Source organism: Euprymna scolopes, chromosome 12 (genome assembly GCF_053919585.1).
Source record: "Euprymna scolopes isolate OS-2025 chromosome 12, ASM5391958v1, whole genome shotgun sequence".
NCBI lineage: Eukaryota > Metazoa > Mollusca > Cephalopoda > Sepiida > Sepiolidae > Euprymna > Euprymna scolopes.
The window spans coordinates 69,527,709-69,547,252 of record NC_136493.1 but is presented as its reverse complement, the minus strand read 5'-3'; the positions used below and the strand labels follow the sequence as shown (position 1 = coordinate 69,547,252).

The 19,544-nt window shown below is 39.3% G+C and overlaps 2 protein-coding genes across 2 annotated transcripts in view; one reads left to right on the top strand and one right to left on the bottom strand.

The window, feature by feature from the left end:
- The window catches only part of LOC145291322 (natural resistance-associated macrophage protein 2-like), a 346,900-nt gene extending 341,139 nt beyond the window's left edge, over window positions 1-5,761 (bottom strand). Inside the window, exon 1 of the mRNA XM_080137065.1 lies at window positions 4,990-5,761. Coding sequence (XP_079993191.1) covers window positions 4,990-5,047 — 58 coding nt within the window. The 5' untranslated portion in view covers window positions 5,048-5,761. The remainder of the gene's footprint in view (window positions 1-4,989) is intronic.
- Window positions 5,762-16,930: 11,169 nt separating this feature from the next.
- On the top strand, window positions 16,931-17,404 carry LOC145291062 (uncharacterized). The gene has a single exon (XM_080136572.1). It carries the CDS (start codon window positions 16,931-16,933, stop codon window positions 17,402-17,404), a length of 474 nt encoding a protein of 157 aa, XP_079992698.1.
- The last annotated feature ends 2,140 nt before the right edge of the window (window positions 17,405-19,544 follow it).

Below are 19,544 nucleotides of genomic sequence, written 5' to 3'. Positions count from 1 at the left end.
AAGACGAGGTGTTTTTTTTTTTTTCAATTAAATTATAAACTTTATTTGAACTTTCAACAAACTTTTACAGACATAAAAATAGACTTTATGGATATTTTATAATAATTTTTTAAAAATATATTTAACGAAAAGTTTTTTTTTTATCATTTCATTGTTGAATAAAATTTCAAAGTAATAAATGGTGAAAAAAAATATCTCGAAAAGAAAAAACACCTTGTCTTTTTTTTTGTTTTAAATAAAACTTTAATTTTAAAATTTCGATGTTTGAAAAACAGTCCATAATATATATTTCATTATAAAAGTTCTATTTTTGTTTGATAAAAAGAATAAAACAGTTAATAAATAATAAAAAAAAACAACAGTCCATTAAGTTCAAATAAAGACTGTTTGAATAAAACTTATAAAAAAAGGTTCATTCTATACGGTTTTGGCCATTTCTTTTTTGTGCATTTTTGATACAATTCAATATTTATTTACAGTGCGATGTATGTCGGTGATCAGTGAAGGAGAAATCCTTTTAGGCCGAGGCAATTTTTATGCATAATAAAATCACAAGTATAAACAATTGAGATAAAAAAAATATATTATTTTATTCACATCTTTTTATAACTTTTATTTTTATAAAGATGAAATGTAGTATCACAAGATAGAAATCTTTTTATAATTTTTATTTTTAAAAAAACTGTCTGTAAAAGTTTGTTGAAAGTTCAAATAAAGTTTATAATTTAATTGAAAAAAAAAAAAAACACCTCGTCTTTTTTTTTTTTAAATCTTGCTCGCGAATATTCGTAAAAATGTAATATTTAAAAATATTATTTTGAAAATATATTGTCACTGAAGTTAATGTTTTAAAGAATAAATATTGAATTGTCTTAAAAACGCACACAGAACCCCCCAAAACACGGCACATAAAAATCAATCTTGGTTGCAAAAATCCAAAACAGAAAGAGACACCCGTTTATTTAAATATCTTTTATTTAAATACGTTCGTTTTGTTACTTATTTTTAAAAAATGTTTTGTAAATATATACTTTTTCTTTTAAATCTTCAAAGGTTTTGTAAATATATTTTTAAAAAAATGCTGGTGAATATTCGAGCATGTTTGCTATTTGACGTGTTTACAAACAACCGACGCCGTGTGCTTGTGCCAATGTCAAGGTCGAATCACCGGTGTTAGTTGAATTGTGCACCTGGCACCGCCAGGCGGTGTCGTCTGCTACAGGGTATCTATTCTTTACTTCGTCCGATTTGTCAATGCTAAAGGACTGGATAGAAATCAAAAGGTCATGTTTTATGGTTGTTTTTTTTTCCTACACAGCTAAAATAAATCCACATCATATATTTGTTATAAGATTTTATTTGTACTGGTAGCTTAAAAATAAATGTTCCTCATTTTATCTTTTAGTACCAGCTATGGAAAAGTTTAACATTTTTTTTTTTTCAGAATCGTTTTTGAAATTGGAAATTAGGCTAATAATTTAGATCATTTTAGGTCACTTTTATTATTTTGGAATTTCTTAAGAATTTTATAGGGGTTACTCTCAAGGACATCCCTGAAAAAAATTATTTTGTAAATTTATGATTTTTTGACACTATATGATAGGTTAGAAATATTCAGGAAGCTGGAAGATCGGAGCAAAAAATCGCATTTTCAGGAAGATATAGACGAAAGTTTTAAAAGTTGGATCAAAATACCGTGGTATTTCGAGGGTTAAAAAGTTTCTGAAGAAGTTTTCTAATAAAAATTGTTGGATTGAGATAGTACTAAAAGTTTAAGATTTTTACCATCCTATTACTAGTTTCTTATTTAAAAAAAATAGCATACTTTTATCATAACTTGGTGTTTCCAACCCTTATCAATTAATTTTGAAGACTATAGGCCTGTGAAATTGTTGAAATTGCTATCAGAACTTTTAGTATCTGGCTTACTTGCAAATTTATTCCAAAATTAAGGTGTGATGTCAGTTTAGCAAAGGTGCCGGGAAAACTCGTCTCCGGAAAACTCGTCCCCTTTCGCTAGGTAGGAAAACTGGTCCCGTATTGAATAAATGTCGATTGAAAACACATTTTATGATCGTTCTTGAAAGAGATATTGTTTTTTTAAATAAACTATAGCCCCCCCCCATAATATTTTTTAAAAAATTTTTTACTTGTTTAATGTTTTTTTTTGTGTTTTTAATAAAAGCGTATGTTCATAAACGAGACCGCATATTTTTTTTTTATATCAATATAAAAAGAATTTACTGTTGTTTATAAAAGGGTAAAATCGATTTTTCTACCTCGCCGACTATGTTGTTTATTTAATTTATTTGGAATCGTTTATTTGGTAAAGAAAAAAAAACAGAAAACAAACAAAAAACATGTCGGTCGAGTGTTACGGGAGAACGAGAAATAATGCTTAGGGGGTCTTGATAATCGCTAAAAAATAGAAAATTAAAGAAATTACTGAGGGAGATTTGGTTTTAAAAAGAAAATAATAAATTTTAATATTTTTTTTAATATAATTTAGAGAGAGAGGGGGGATAAAACCTATATCTCCCTTCGAAAAGCAACCAACAAAAAATGAAATTAAGAAGATTCTTGATAAACGATAGCGGAGTTTTCAATAAAATTGATTAATAAATTTATTTAGTGATTACTTTCTCTCTTAATGATTGATTTTAGAATTTTGAAGTAAAAATTAAAAAAATTAAAAATGAGTTAATGAGAGATTGTTAGCACATGGCATCTCTCGCGCCAAAAAAATATTTCGCTTTTAATTTATTAGTTAATTTTTGCAAAATTTGACAGGACGACAATAAATGTTGATAATTGATAGAATTATAATTTTAAATAACGCATGAGTGCATTTGGTATGACAGAAAACAAAAACATAACAACAAAAAACTATCATAATTAAAAAAACAAAACCAAAAGCGTAACGAAGAATCGAATCGCTCCCTGTTTTTTAATTTTGGGGTTTTGTTTTTTTTTATTGTTTTTATGACTCCAAAAAACATCGTTAAAATAAGAACAAAAAAAAATTTGTAATTAACTTTGTATGAACATAATAAACGCTTTAAAATAAGTTAAACCACTAAGAACTTAGCCAGTTAGGTAGAAAACGGACACTTAGAAAATCGATTTTATTTAAAAAAAAAAAAAAAAAAAAAAAAAAAAAATTAAACAAGTAAAAATATTTTTTTTAAAATATTGGGGCGGGGGGCTATAGTTTATTTAAAAAAACAATATCTCCTTCAAGAACGATCATAAAATGTGTTTTCAATCGATATTTATTCAATAAGGGACCAGTTTTCCTACCTAGCGAAAGGGGACGAGTTTTCCCGAGACGAGTTTTCCGGAGACGAGTTTTCCCGAGACGAGTTTTCCTAAATTCTTTAGCAAATGTCTAAATTAATTATTACATCTAATAGGGGAGGGAATATTTTTCATTATCATCGAAAATAGACCCGACTTTCAACAGAAACTGTGAGTGAACGGAACAAGAACTTTTTACCATTTTTGGTCCAGAGGTAATTTATTGTGTCTAGAAAAAATATATGAAAAAAAAAAATGCATTACCATATCAGCCACACCCTTTTTTATTGGATTTTGGTGCATGTGGGTAAAAAAATCCAAAAACCCTTAATATCTCTATAAGGATTCGCTTTTTAGCAAATCTGATGCCATTTTTGGATTCCTTGTGTCAAAATACTTACCTGTGCAAATTTTCAGAGCCACACGATCTTTCAATCAGAAAATATTCAAAGAAATGACATCACAAAATTTATCCTGGGCGCCACATTATGCAGCAAAAACGAAAACAAAACAATTTTTGCGCCCATTGGCGCCCATGGCACGGGCCATGCCTGCCATACCCTAGATACGCCACTGAGAGGTAGTGAAATGAAATGGCACAAAATAGTCCCAAGGGTTTATACCATGCAAACGGTAAATTTGCGGCGGGTTTGATTATCAGATTCATTATCAGCGACCTCGAATACCTCTAAAACATCAAATTAGAGTGGTCGGTGTTCTGTTGTAGCATAAGATAACAAACTTTTTAGGCCATAGCATTTCGAAGTTAAATGCTGCTCATCAAGGGTCAGAAGTATACAAAATGCATATTTGCATTTTGTATTCACTTGAATTTATTGACGAATATGATGACAACTTGCATTAACTTACGGCACTCATTCTCAGTCCGGGTTCGGTTGCTGAAAATGCAGGAACTTTACATTTGATTGGCTTTATTAGCAGATCGTATGGAGGTCAAAATGGTTATCTTTACGAAGTAATTTCCAAAAAGTAAAGATCAAATTGTTTCTCAAAGGCCCTTTTCACAAGACACGATGAACAGAACCTTCTTCGTAAAAACAATGGGAATATGCCTATAAATTCTTGTTTAATGTTGTCCCATTTTTATGGTGATGACGCTCTTAAATAACCAAACCAGGGATCGTAATATTATCTTTATCAGGCGAAAATATTTTTCCGTTTAGTTTAAATTTGAAATGGAACAGTCAAGTATTATCGTTCAGTTTCTGCTATATTACCAAAGGAAGACATTAATTTCCGATCGCATCCCTATCATAGCACTCATGTCCGTTTGTTTGCTATTGATTTCTGAAAAAATATTGAATTCTTGTAGATACTTTAGCTTTGCTTTTTTGGTTGAATTGAAAAGTGAAAATAAATACTCTTCTCAATATACTCAGTTAAAAGGGAATTTTATCACTTAAAGACTACCATAGAAAAGAAGCCCAACAAAAACAACTTTTTCTTACTGCTGATTTGCGGATATTATTGTCGAAGAAAAGAAGAAGAAAACGTTTGTTTTAATGTTTGTTGTTGAAATTCTACTAAGTTTGTTTAACAATAATAGACATTTTGCTATATTTAAATGGATTTACTGTCAACTTTTAATCTTGATTAGATTTTTAAATCGTTTTCGTTTTAAAGTTTTGAAAAGTACACTTTTTCTGTCCCAAATGAACATAAAGTACTTACTTGAAGTCACTGGTAAAACTTGTTGCTCATTGTCGGCAGAAACAGATTCAATATTCATTATTTCCGTGGTTATTTAATCTATTTCCATCCGTGGATGAAGATAAAATTGTGTGTGTGCGTGTTTTTTTTTTTTTTTGTTGTTTTTTTTTTGGGGGGGGTCTTTTCGTTTTCTCAACTTGTTGCTCTCTCTCTCTCTCCGTTCGCTCGAACTGATTTACTCGGGAAATCTTCAACTTCTGTTGTCCGTTTCTTTTTAAAGGTGGAGCGCATATGGCAGACTTATGCATATGCACGTATTTACCTACTTTCTATTTTTTAATAAAAAGAAAAAAAGTCTTTGTCAACTGCTTTCACAATAAGCGGCCAAACTGAAGTGACGCCAGCAACGACATTGTTATGAAAAGAAGGAAAACCAACGTAACACCTACTCTCTCACACACTCACCTACTTACTCACATTATTTATGTGAATGTTCGCTTATCATTTTCACATGTATTTTACTTTAGCGATTAGTTGATGGTAAATTTTTTCTCTTCGGTAATTTGAAGGTTTTCCCCATTCATGATAATTTTTAAAAAAAGTTTGGTCAACAATAACAACAACAATGTAAGAGAAAGTTTAATTTTTTGTATGTGGCTGGTTTAAGAAGAAATCCAGGAGGATGAACGTAACTTGATAGAGTTAGTCATGTTTGGTCGCATCTAATTGAAATAGCATATTGAACCAAAAAGGGGTACCATCTCCCAGGAATAACATCAACATTTCCCCTAGTATTATAAGAAAAAAAAGAAGAAGAAAAAACTAGAGTTACCCCCCTTTTCGTCTTCTCATTTCCTTTCCTTACATTGTACCTATTTACTATGCCTCCCCACGGGACAGAGTTAGACACCAGGGTCGTTTTGGTGGATATATTATTTATATCCCTTAGTCGTACAAAATAGGAAAAATGAATTGCATTGAGAAAGGAACGAACAACGTGTTAAATTGAAATAAGCAAACTAGAATTTATTGCGTGAAGAAACTAAATAAGCAGGTCAATGCTATTTTCGGACAACAACTTTATTAATCCAAAATGATGGAGGTCTGAAATATACAATGACATTATGGTGAGATAAGTATGACATAATAATTCAACTATCTGTTGGATTAATTTAAGATGTGCTAATGGTTAGATTATGATGATGTAATGCACTATCCTCTATCCCCACCCCCCGAGTCATTTGACAGTGTTCTGAATGACTGATTTAATGTTTGTTGCTGGTAAGGATTGTGGATAGGATGATGTTATTTGCAAAACATATTAATTGATGATAGGTGTACTGCTTGTACATAAAATAAAGAAACGGTTGTGAACCATCATTGGGTAGACTGCCCTCCGGTTCGGGGATTATTCTGTCCCATGTAATGTTCATAATCCCTGAGCCACTTTGGTTCTTGTCGTGGCCGATTGGAGCGTCTCGGAAGCTGGTCAAAGGAAAGTTGGTTTTGTCTTACTCCAGGTGTCACGTTCCTTCTCGGTGTGGTTGGTACCATGGGTGAAGGCGTTGGAACCTGCGGTGTGGGAGGTGGCCTGGTAGATGTAGGCGTGGGATGTTGACTGTCATCCACTACTGGTGGTGGTCTGACCTGTGGTGGCTGAGTGAAATGAGGTGGTCTACCCTGCTCAGCTGGTGTAATGCAGACAGGAGGTGAAGCTGGTGCAAGCCCATTGTTGTTCTGTAGTTTTGAGTTTGTGACAGTCTGAGATGGAACAGCTGGGGTTATTAGTGTCTCACTCACTGGTGTAGATGGGTTGGGATTTCCTCCTTTGAAGTGGTATCTCAGGTCATGGTTGATGGTGTGTTTTTCAGGAGGGGAATACACCTGCATGTACTTTCGTAGGAACTTCCTGTTGCGTAGTGTCACTCTGCCTGATCCGTCCATGCGTACAACATACTGGTCATATTGGTGAACTTCAATGGCAGTTCCAGTTTTGTCCCATTTTCTTGGATAAGGGCCAGTTTGGTTTTGAATCCTGACCTGGTCTCCCACTCTGAGGGGTGGTAGCCACTTTGTATGTTCTGTTAAGCGTTCGACGATTTTCATGTGTCGGTTGCGTAACGCTTCCTCTCTCAGAGTAAGTGTGTCACTCCATGTCTCATGAGGTTTGTAGCGGCCAGGCAGGATCGGGATGAAGTCTCGGATCGCTCGCCCAAAGACGCACATTGCTGGAGATAATTTTGTGCCTTTGTCAGGAGTGTTTCGATACTGCAGCATGGCACGCTGAAAGGCACAGGTGTCTAATTCACCATTTGGTCTGGTGTTGTCTGCAATCATGCGTTTCACGGTCTTCACTCCAAGCTCTGCTCTACAGTTGCTATGTGGAAAGGCTACAGATGAGAGTCTATGATGCACACCCCAGGTCTTCAGGAAATCTCTGGTTGTTGAAGCTGTAAACTCTGGGCCGCCATCTGAAGATAACTCATCTGCTATTCCAAATGTGACGAATGTGCGTCGTAAGCAGTCGATGAGGCCAGAGGCACCATTGTGTGCCCTTTCAACGATGGGCCAGTTTGAGTATCTATCAACAATCACCAGGTAATTACCGCCTTTGTAGTGGGAGAAGTTCGCACATACACACTGAAATGGATACAAGGGGTAGACGGGTGGCGTTGGTGGTGCACTTGGTTGAGATGGAGCATTTTGATTGCAATGATTGCAAGAGTTTCTGAGTTTGGTGATGTCATTGCTTATACCAGGCCAAAACACAGAGGTTTTTGCTCTTGACATCATAGATGAAATGCCTTGATGTGCAAAGTGCAACGCTGTAAGCACATCTTTTCTCAGTAACGGTGGAACCACTATCCTGTCTTTGTATATAATGACACCATTGACGGTGGAGAGGTGGTTGCGGAATTGATGGTATTCTCTCAAGGAGGGCGGTAGATCATTTTGGATGTCTGACATTCCACTTTCAATTTGTTGTACTAGCTTGAACATGTCCTCGTCGCTGGCTGTTGCAGTTCTAATCTTGTTCCAGGAGATGCACTCCAATGATGTGACTGAAGACAAGGCGGATGAATAAAATATGGCTTCACCACATGGAGGGGCAGTGTCTGGCTCTCCGGTCATGACACCCGAAGCTTTGTGCTGCAGTGTTGGGATGGTTTGTGGCGCCTCACTCCGTCTGTAGCCATCAACAGAGGCTATGTCATCAATGAGAACCATACTGTCAGGCCTTCCAACTGGGTGGCGAGATACGGTGTTGGCAGCACGGGGTTTGGCACCAGGCACGTGTAGCATCGTGAACTTGTACCTTGGGGTCTTTTCCTTCAGGTTACGAAGTCTTGAATTGGGGATGTCCTCCAGTGATCTGTCCCCAAGGAGCTTGATCAGGGGGGGGGGGCTTGTGGTCTACTGCGATGATCAACTTGTCACATCCCAGAACAAAGTATCTTGCTTTTTCAGAGGCGTCAGCAACTGCAAGGGCTTCACCTTCGATGGGTGCGTACCTGGATTCTATGGGGCTGGTGAACCTGCTGCCAACAAGGGTTATCTTCCACCCGTCTCGGCAACAGAAGGACACAGTTTTAATGCATGTGCAATGTTTCTGGAACAGCCAGAATCCAATGCCATTCTTCGACCAGTCTGTAGCTAGGTAAGTTGGTTTGTTTTTGTCGAATATCTGGACACCATGTTCAATTTCACTGATGATGACTGCTTTTGACTCCTGAAAGAGGCGTTCCAGTGTGTCGTCCCAGTTGAATGGGGTTCCAGGTTTCAACAGTTGTCTGAATGCTTGCATCCTGTCAGTCATGCTGAAGGCGTATGATACCTGGTTTACAAGACCAAACCATGATCTCATGTCTGTGATGTTCTTCGGTGAAGGAAAGTCTAAGATTGCTTCAAGATAGCGACTAAATGGTCGCACGCTGTCTGGGGTAATTTCAAAGCCAGCAAACTCTACAGTGTCTTGAGCAAAGATGAATTTCTCCGGGTTTAAGATGATACTGTTCTTTCCACAAGTTTCCAGCCAGTTACAGGATTGAAGGAAACTGTTCTGTATACTGTTTGACCAAAGAAGGGCGTCGTCAATACACTTTGTTTTGTCAGGGATGTCGGCGATGATTTCATTGAAGTGGCGGGTATAGCCATCCCCAGAGGCTATGTATCCTTGAGGTGCAGTTTTGTATCTGTACCTGCCCCACGTTGTGATGAAGGTGGTGAGGTATTTGTCCTCTTCTCTAATGGGTACACTGTGATATCCGTTCCAGGCATCAAAGACAGTCTTTTTAGTGTTGCGTGGACGGAGCAAGCCTGATGAAATGGGGACTGCGTGTGGTGGGTCTCCCTCACTGCATGAGCATTGAGTGCTTGGAAGTCTACGGTTCGACGCGGAGTGCCATTCTTCTTTGCGCAGACCACCATGCGATGGCACCAAGTGACCGGTTCTCCAACTCAAACCACACAGAGCCATCTAGTTTTCCATTTCTCCAAACAGCCAATTTGCAAAGGGGGAGAACTCAAACCACACAACCCCTTGATCTACACGATCATCGCATGTCAACCCATCACGTAGTCCTCGACCAACATGGCGGCCGTCTCTCTCGCTGCGATCTCCGCGGAGCCTCTTCGTGAACGTCGCTACTTGGCTCGACATCGCTGTCTTCCTCTGATGACACCACTACCGGCCGCACATCAAGGATGTGTTGAGGGATGCCGTCGATAGATACATTGTTCAGGGACTGGACACTTGTCACAATTCCCCTCCCCCAGCGTGTGGTACAGCGAGCATCAGGCGGTTTGATCCACACTTCCTCTCCCACTCGCACAGTAGCTCGCTTCTCGCCTTCCTCCGTGGGTACCTGTGCAGTTCGGGGATGCTGCCACTCGTACTTGAAGACTGCCCTCTGCGGCACTGACTCTACTTTTTGCCCTGACTTTTGAGCCATATTATACCAGAAGACAGCTTCTGGCGGCGAAATCTGGCCCCTTTCAGCTATAGCCTTACTGGTCCTGAGATGCCACTCCACAATTCCGTTTCTGCCTGGCTATATGCAGCCCTGAAATAGTGCCGCACTCCCCACTTATCCAACACATTCTCCATGGCAGCTGAGCGAAAGGCAGTTCCATTGTCCATTAGTACTTCTGTCACTGGACCCCTCTCCAAAAACACCTCTTCCAAGACCTTTGCAATTTCACCTGCATTTTCCGCCTTGATTTCCCTCCAAATGGCTACTCTGCCTGGTCCACAGTCGACCATTGACAGATACGGCCTCTGTCGATAGTGCGTTACGTCTATCGCCAACCTGCTCCAGTTCTCTGCCACCTGAACCTCACCAGCTTCGTGTCTACTCGCTGCAGGGTCGATTGATTGACACCAGCTGCATCTCTCAACCACTGTCCTAACGGCCTCCTTTGTGATTCTGGGGTCGACCTTCCTGGCCAAGAACAAGGTTCTATCCACTCCAAAATGGTGCATGTCATGCAAATCCTTCAGAGTGTCTTCATTCAAACAACATATTGCAACAGCCACCTCATTCGGCGCCTTTAGCCAGGTTTTCCGCACCCTCGTCATCACATCTGCTCTGTTCTTTGCTGAAGGAATGATAGTGACCCTAAGTTGAAGATCAAATTCCCTAATCAGCTCCCTTAACATCATCAATCGACGCTTTACTAGCATCTTGGCAGCGCCTTTCGTCTTCACCCTCCTTTCTCCTGTAGCTTCAGACTGGATCGAAGAGAACACAGTGGCTGAGTCGGTCCTCACCTCAACATTCTGTAGCCCCCATCTCAAGGCTAAGTTGATGCCCTTCGTCACCGCATCCAGTTCTGCCACATTTATGTGAGCCACATCGTCCTTCTTCCGCAACCAAGCAGCATCTTCTGCAGTAACACCACCTATCTCCAAGGTGACTCCCACTGCTATACAGCTTGCATCACACCACACAACATCTTCTGCACTGTTGAGTACATGCCAAACACCTTTCACTGGATCCTCCCTCTTCACCTCTTCAATAATCTCTCTCATAATGTCCACCGTCTCTTTATCAACTCCATCCTCCCACTTCACTCCACTAGCTCGCCTTTTGATATAGCTACATGCAGTCCGTAGCCATCCTGCAATAGGGTAATGGCCCACCCGTCTTCTGCATATTGAGAAGAGTTCTCGCCTGCTCAATTTTTCCGACACCTCCGGGATCTCATTTCCCCTCCGCAACACTAACCGTCCTATCTGGTCCTTTCTTAGTTGGAGCCCTAACACAGCTCCTCCCTCCAACGATTCCGGGCATTTTGCAATTAGCCCAAAGCTGTTGAGGTGTTTTACTACATCCTCCGCAGTTGTTACCGTCTCATCCACCAAAATATCATCAATGTAGGAACTGGTGGCTCTTCTGACTGCGTCCTCCTTGCTTAGCACCGTTTTGAGGATCGCTGCCATGATTTTTGGTGCAGAATTCAGGCCAAAACCCAACCTAGTCAGGCAGTACGTTCGGCCCTTGTATCTGACCAGCTGGTATTTCCAGAATTCCTGTGAAATGTGGATCTGTAGGTATGCAGATTTTAAATCCACAATCGTCGCAGCCTTCTGAATCTGCCTCCATTCTCGCATGGTCTCTCCGCACACGTCCATCACATCGCCTCCCGTGTGACACGCAACGTGTATGTTCAGCTCCCTGAAGTCCAGTACTGGCCAAACTTTTTGTTTTGTGGGCTGAACAACCGCCATTAACGGCAGCACACCTTCCACCTTCTCCGTCCATGGTCTTAAAATCCCCTCTGAGATCCACTGGTCCACCTCCTTCTCAAATTCAACTCTTGTGCCTCCTCACAACGTATGCTTGTATCATTCCACTCTGTTGTTCAGTCTGGGAGGTTCTCCCTTCCATGCCCACTTGACTGTCCATTTCTCACCATCAAAGTGTGCAGAGAAATCTTGGTCCTCTATCGTGCAACTTTTGTCTAACCCGGCCGTTCCTGTGACACCTTTTTCAAATTGCACACCTGCAGCCCCTTGATGTCCTCCAAATCTCACGGAGTTCCTATATACCGTAACGCCCCCTAGTCGAGCAATTGCGTCCATCCCTAGCACCACATCAATACTCGTGACAATTTTGTTAATAACAATCGCCTGGATTGTTAGTGACATCCCACGTACCATCAACCAAACGATACTTGTGCCATTGCACTTCACCTCTCTGCCGTCAACTGCCATAATGCTGCTGGTTCCATTGCATGTGTCAACCATGTCTTTGGTGACAATTGTTGACATACAGCCCGTGTCGACAAGGGCTTTTGAACTTCGTCCATTTAGGGTCACCTCTACTTGTGGTGACATACCCTGAAGCACCTTCATCGAATAAGTGGGGTAGCCACCGGCGCAGTGGCTTCCCCCTGTTTGTTTTCCCTGTGTGTGATGTGGCCGACTTCCCCACAGCGGTAACACGTGACTTCTGGCTTTGGCTCCCTGCACTCCCTCGCCATATGGGGCCCTTGGCATCGGTAGCATCTGCCAGAGAACCTGGGTCTCTGCCACAGTCCTCTCTGCTTTTCGTCCTTCATAATTTCCTGCTGCAGTTTGCTTCGTTGAGCGACAGCTACGATTCCCTGCTCACTCTCTTTTTTCCTGGCCAGCACCCTCGCCTGTGTAATCAACTCCGCCACCTCCATAGTATTTACACCAGGCAGTTGCTGCAGAGCTATAGAAATATGGCCCGGGAAGCCATTGATAAAGGCCATCTTAACTATCTGTCGATGGCCTCCTCCATTGAATCCTGCTAGTCCCGTCAACCTTCTGATATTGTTGGCGTAAACATCGACAGGCTCTCTGGTCCACACCATACGGCTTAGTTTGCCATATGCCACAAACGGTCCTTCGGTAAATGCTTCCTTCAACTTTTCCTCAATGGCGTCAACAGACAGTTGATCCTCCTCCCGCATCTCCAGATATAGGGCCAGAGCATCACCATCAAGATAAAGCGGTATCAAGCTGGCTACATCCGCGATGTCCCGCAACTTAGTGACAAGTTTAACCTTGGTCAGCCAGGTTATAACATCTCCCTCTCCAGAGAACGTCTTAAGCATTTCACTGCTGATCCTCTTTGCTTCCATAGTTCCCACCGAAATAGCTTGTAGTGAAGTAGAAAAAAAAAAAGAAATTAAAAAAAAATATATAAGACACAGCTGTTCCTTCCAAAAGGTCGAGCTCTCCAACGTCCAAAAATAATTTGTCGTCACTTCTTCCAACCGTCGTTTCACTCTCTGCGCTCTTCACCCCTGCTTAAAAAAAGTACCGTTTATATGCTGCCCATTTCTCCACTTATGCAAATTGACTATCAACCAGAGCCATCTAGTTTTACATTTCTCCAAACAGCCAATTTGCAAAGGGGGACAACTCAAACCACACAGAGCCATCTAGTCTTCCATTTCTCCAAACAGCCAATTTGCAAAGGGGGACAACTCAAACCACATTGAGTTAAACTCTGCTCTCGTGGGGAGAAAAGAAAATAGAAACATTATTGGGCTACTTGGGACTCCACGTGTTTCAAAAGCTGTGATTCTCTGGCGAGATTGTTTTACAAATTGTTTGTCGCTCTTTGAGAAAAGAAGAAGAAACTGGATTCACATTTGATTTAAAATAAATAAGAGTGAATCCTAAAATGGAGAATTTTAAGGCATTGAAGGGTGTAAGGGCTCTCAAAGTTGCCCGGGAAGTTTTAAAGGATGATATTACACTTAACATCGAAATGCTGGAACAGCGTGAAGAACTAAGAAGAAGGACCTTCCAGAAAGAGGAAGATATTATCAAGGAGATGCTAGTTGAAGTTCATTCCTTGAATGAAAAAATTAAAACTATATTCATCAAAGCAGAGTTTGATTTGAAGAACTATGGTTTCATTGACGAACAGAAGAAAGAAATTGAATTTCGAACTAATGTTAATGATCGTCTTGCCGGCATCGAAGACACAGTTGAAGAACTCAACACATCGGAGAAATCTGAAGTTGGCTCTGCACCTCTCTTATCCATGCCCGTTACAATGTGCAACCTTCAGTGGAATTAATCCATCCAAATTCGAATTCAAGAATTTTATTTCACAATTTAAAAACTATACAGACTCTGTTAAATCCGGTAAGTCTAAATTAGCTTTATTGAAAGGTTATTTAAGCGATTATGCTTTACAATTGGTTTCTCATCTAACATTGGAAGATGAAAATTTTAATGTTGCTGTCGATCTACTGACAAAGGAATTTTTAGATATCCCCTTTATTATTAACGAAATTTTTAAGCAGATAATTTCTGCATCCCCTCAATATGACCCTGAATTTGTGTCTGTGAAACAATACCTTGCAGAAGTGAGAGCGGATTTGTTTGAACTGAAAAACGTCATATCAGATCGATTTTTTTGAGAATAAGTCCCCTGGGTTTTTGTAGAGTCGAAGAAAATGAAGGGAGGAAGCGCCCACGTGTCTGCGCGTCATGCCTTACCTTGGAACGCTCCTACGGTGTGCGTACGTGCATGGCCGAAACCCGGGAGAAATTCCAAAATGGCGCCGTCCTCATCTTGTAGATTGTGTGATCATCACTGGGCCCCACGTGACCGTTCTTTGGCTGCTGATTGGCCGAGGACGAACGCCGGAAGGATAAAGGGAGTGTGTTTGGAACATGGGGGTGTCTTTCTAGGATCGACGTCAGTGTGATCGTATCGGTGAACTGCTGCAGCTTTAAGAGTACTTTAGTGTGTGTGTGATTTTTTGGGACTTGCTCGTCTGCTGACTTTACAGGACTTTCTTTTCTGCTGATTCTACAGGACCTGCCCTTCTGCAGAACTTGGAACAAAACTTCAAGCCTCTTCTTTCTTTTCACACGTAGTCGCCTAAAAAGGTAGAATCCGACTTACTTGTGAAACGGCTTTACAAATTATGTTTGAAAAGTTACCTGTGGTCTTGAGAAGGGAAATTAGTCACAGAGTGGGCACGAATTACCCGTCTTTGACTCAAATATTTGACAATTATAATGAAACTGTTCGTGGTCTTTCGGGGAATAAGAAATATTTGCGATCAGCAGGAACTAATTCTAAAGGCGATGGAACACATGTTAAAAATCAGGAAAAGGGGAAAGGAGATTCTGCTTTACAGAATTTTTATACTAATTATGCCGGTACATACTGACTGCAAACTTTGCTCAGTAAACAGTTGAAATTGTGTATCGGATGTTCCAGTTATAAACACAAAAGCGAAGATTGCCCTGGGTGTCAGAACAATTCTTTCTCCTGCAAACTGTGTCCCTCTAAGGCACATATCACATCTTTATGTGATAGTCCCAAAAAAGTAATTTCACTATTTTCCCATGTTGATGAAAACAACATCATATTACCTGTTGTAGCTATTTCATTGCATAATGGAACAAAGAAAACTACAGTTAACTGCCTTTTAGACAGAATTTTTAGAATTTCTGTCAAGTAAAGTCCAACCTAAATAAATTAAAATACATGTTGGCATTTTCAAGTGAAAAACAGAGCAATGCTATAAAAATTGACGGTATCCTAGGTGTAGATATATTTCAATTCATGACTAACTCCAGAATTATTAAATGCATGAATGGATACACAGGGGATTTACCTCAAGGAATTGCTCCATTTGGTAATGTTCAGTATTTTTTATATGCCGATCAAATCTTTCCTGTAGGAACTGGAAGATCCAATCATTGTGCTAATTATCATACTATAATATCGGAATATGCCCGTTGCCCAGAGCGCCAACTGAACGCTATGTTGGAACCCAAATTAACCTACCAGGATCCATTCTCTGATATATTTGAATCTTCAAATGTGGAGAGAAATTTAGAAAGGATGTTTGCTGTGGAAACTGATGGCCCTTCCCTTGATGAAGAATTAATTGCGGATTATGACCGAAATAAAACCGATAGCTTCAAGAAGTCTATTGAATTTAAAAACAACTCATATTTTGTGTATTTACCCTGGCATAAAGATAAAATCAATTCTGTGCCTTCCAACTACCAAGTCGCTCTGAAGGTACTTGACAGAACTATGCTTTCCTTGGAAAAGAAAAAAATGGCTGAGGCCTATACTGATATTTTTCGTCAACAAGAGACTGAAAGAATTATCGAGAGAATTGAAGTTGCCCACAGGATTTTCACAAATATATATGGACACCCCATAGACCAGTTTTCAAATTTGATGAACAGGTAACTACCAAAATAAGACCTGTTTTTAATTGTTCTTTAAAGGCTGGAGGTGGTTATTCTCTTAATGAGTCATGTTACCCGGATGTTAATATGTTATGAATAATATGCTTGAACTTTTACTTTTATTCGTCACTGATAAATATCTTCTGCTAGGTGACATAAGAAAAGCTTTTCTTATGATTAGACTCAAGTCTGATGAAGATAAAAATAGATTTTGTTTTTTGTGAAAGATGAAAACAAGTTGATTTGTTATCGTTATTGCACATTGATATTTGGCTTCAATGCAAGCCCTTTTATATTAAATTATGTCCTGTAGCATCACGTGAGTAACTTTCCAAATGACACATGTACTAAAATGTTGAAAAATCGATTTTATGTTGACAACCTGTGTATGACAAGCAATTCTTCGAGAGAGATAATCAGCCTTTATAAAAATGCAGTGCCTCGACTGCAAAAGGGAAATTTCCAACTGAGGTCATGTAATTCCAATTCTACGAGGATGGTAGAATTGTGCAACATAACTGTGAGTATGAAAAGGTTCTTGGGTATAAATACCACCCTGAATCAGATACTATCAGCATCTCTCACACTTCAGTTCAGGAAAATATACTCTCTAAAAGGGATATTTTGGCACAGACAGCAAAAATATTTGATCCTTTATCACTCTGTGCTCCTGTAACAGTTGAAGCGAAAATCCTTCTCAGAAAATTTTGGTTGCTCAAATTGAGTTGGGATCAAAAGGTACCAACAGACATAATGACAAGCTGGTCAAATTTAGCTGAGGATCTCTCTGGTTTGAAGAATCTGTCCTTTTCACGACAGGCTGTAGTCAGTGACGGTCCACTGAAGTTGTATATATTCTGTGATGCTTCATCACAGGCATATGGGTTTGTTATTTATGGGGTGCAAAATGGGAAATCCCATATAATATTTTCTAAAGTGAAAGTAGCACCAATGAAAGCAAAAACTTTGCCAATGATGGAATTGGTTGCTGTATTCATTGCATTCAAAGCATTTAGCATGTTGTTGAGAACATACTCTAATATTAAAATTGAGAACATTGTTGTTTCTGTGGATGCGCAAGTTGTTGTGTCATGGCTTCTCTCGGACAATGTGAAGGCAAAAAGCTTATATACCAGGAATAGAATAAGAGACATTCATGATATGAAAGAGAATTTTACTAAAGAATTTGGAGTGGACATTCACTACAAATATGTCCCCTCTGCGTAAAACCCGGCGGATCTGCTTTCTCGTGGTGTAAGCCTGAAAAAATTTTAAGAGAAATTGGATTACTGGACTTATGGACCTGCATGGATAGTTCAGGAACCAGAGAATTGGCCTACAAGTACCTTGAGCTGCCTGCGCCCGGAAAACCAGTGACATGTGGAAAATGTTTTTGATAGTACAATAGGTGGAACTATTTGTAAACTACTAATTCCCTTTGAGAGGTTCTCGAGTTTTGACAAGGTATGCTGTGCTACTGCCTTCGTATTCAAATTTGTGAATAAATGTAAACGAGTCAAGAAACAGTTTAATCCAAAACAGACTGCCAAAATTTACTTGATTAAAATGATGCAATCACAAGCCTTTGATGTCGAGATTGCTTATCTGAAGGACCCCCTTGATAAGAAGATTCCCTCGCTGGTTAAGAATCTTAACATCTTTCTCTACTCCGACTGGATCTTAAGAGTGGATGGCAGAATTGCCAATTCAAGATATGACTATAATTTGGTCTTTCCAATTTTGATTGCCAAACAACATCCACTAACGAAATTAATAATTTTGGATAGCCATCATCGGTGCAGATATTTGGGCATAGGCACGACAATAACAAAATTAAGGTTGTCTGGATATTGAGTTCCCCAAGCAAGACAGTAGGTGAAGTCTGTACTCTCAAGCTGCTATACCTGTAAAACATTCAACAGCTTGGCTTTTAAATAGTCCAAATTAACAAATATGCTGAAACACAGAGTTAGGCTAATAAATGACTTTCAACATACTGGTATTGATTACATGGGTCACATCTGGGTACAAAGAGAAGGAAAGTCTACTAAAATGTATCTGTTGTGATGTGCAGTGGAAACACATAGCCTCAAACGTTTGTTTCCATTGATGTTGTCTTTAACTCATAACTATTTCCCTGACACTCCAGTTGAAGAGGAATCCAATGAAGGTGCACCCTCTTCTATTGAAGTTTGTAAGAATCTTAACATAGGACCAGCAGATGCTTCAGAAGAATTTGTTACTTACAAATCTAAGAGAATCAAGAAACCAACGTCTAATCCGGAATATCTGTATTATAAAAAAAAAAAAAAATTCTGTATTAAAAACTGTTCTTGTAATCAGGTCATAATAATGCCTGAGACATAAATCAAAAAACAATTTTTATTAAAAACTGTATATACATTCTTGTAATTGGGCCATAATAATGCCTGAGGAAAAAAAAACATTTTTTATTAAAAACTATATACATTCTTGTAATTGGGCCATAATAATGCCTGAAACTTTATTTAAGCAAACTATTAGCTCTTGTTAAGCATTTATGTTTAAATATTAAGTCCTAAAGGGGCATGCAACGAATTCATTCGTCGCATTTTTGTTGTTGTTGGGAGAATATAAAAAAAACTAGAGTTACCCCCCTTTTCGTCTTCTCATTTCCTTTCCTTACACTTTAAATAAGGGTCTGTCTTATTGGCCAAAGGTGCCGCTCATTGAACAATCACGACAACCTATTTATTAAGCGGTGTAAACATAACACTGAGTTATGTACCCTTAACCCGAGCTCTCCAGGAAGGAGAGAGAAAAAGGGACTGTCATGGCGGACCCAATAAAGGTACACATGTACGTCGCTTATCGAGGCTAACTACTGTGTCTTGTCTTTCCCTTATGAGTGAAGTCCTTCCCTCATAATTATACATGGTGTCAGGAGTCGGATAAAAACAAAAATAACGAAACAAAGGAAAAATACAACGACCCATCCTAAAAATAAAACATGAAAATACGTATGAACGATGAAGGACGCACCCTTACCACGTGGTAAACTTTTTTGTTTGTTTGTTTGTTTTGTTTTTAATATCCAGTCAGTATGCATATTCAATACTTTTTGACACGCTAGTTAAACACAAATATGTCTAACCCAAACGAAGCTTCACCAAAACATGCCGAAACCGACCCAATTTCTTTCATGTTACAAATGCAACAACAACAACAACTCACCATGCAAGAACAGATGACGAACCTCATGGCACGCCTTCTGCCCACCGGGCAACACGCCCCCACCTCATTGTCGCGCCATTCACGGGTGAAACCCGAGCGACCAGTAATAGAACCTGACTCGTCAGACAATAAATGGATCATTTTTAAGGATGCA

Excerpts from the sequence above, each read along its gene's own strand:
- LOC145291062 (XM_080136572.1), top strand. The coding sequence starts at position 16,931 with ATGACAAGCTGGTCAAATTTAGCTGAGGATCTCTCTGGTTTGAAGAAT.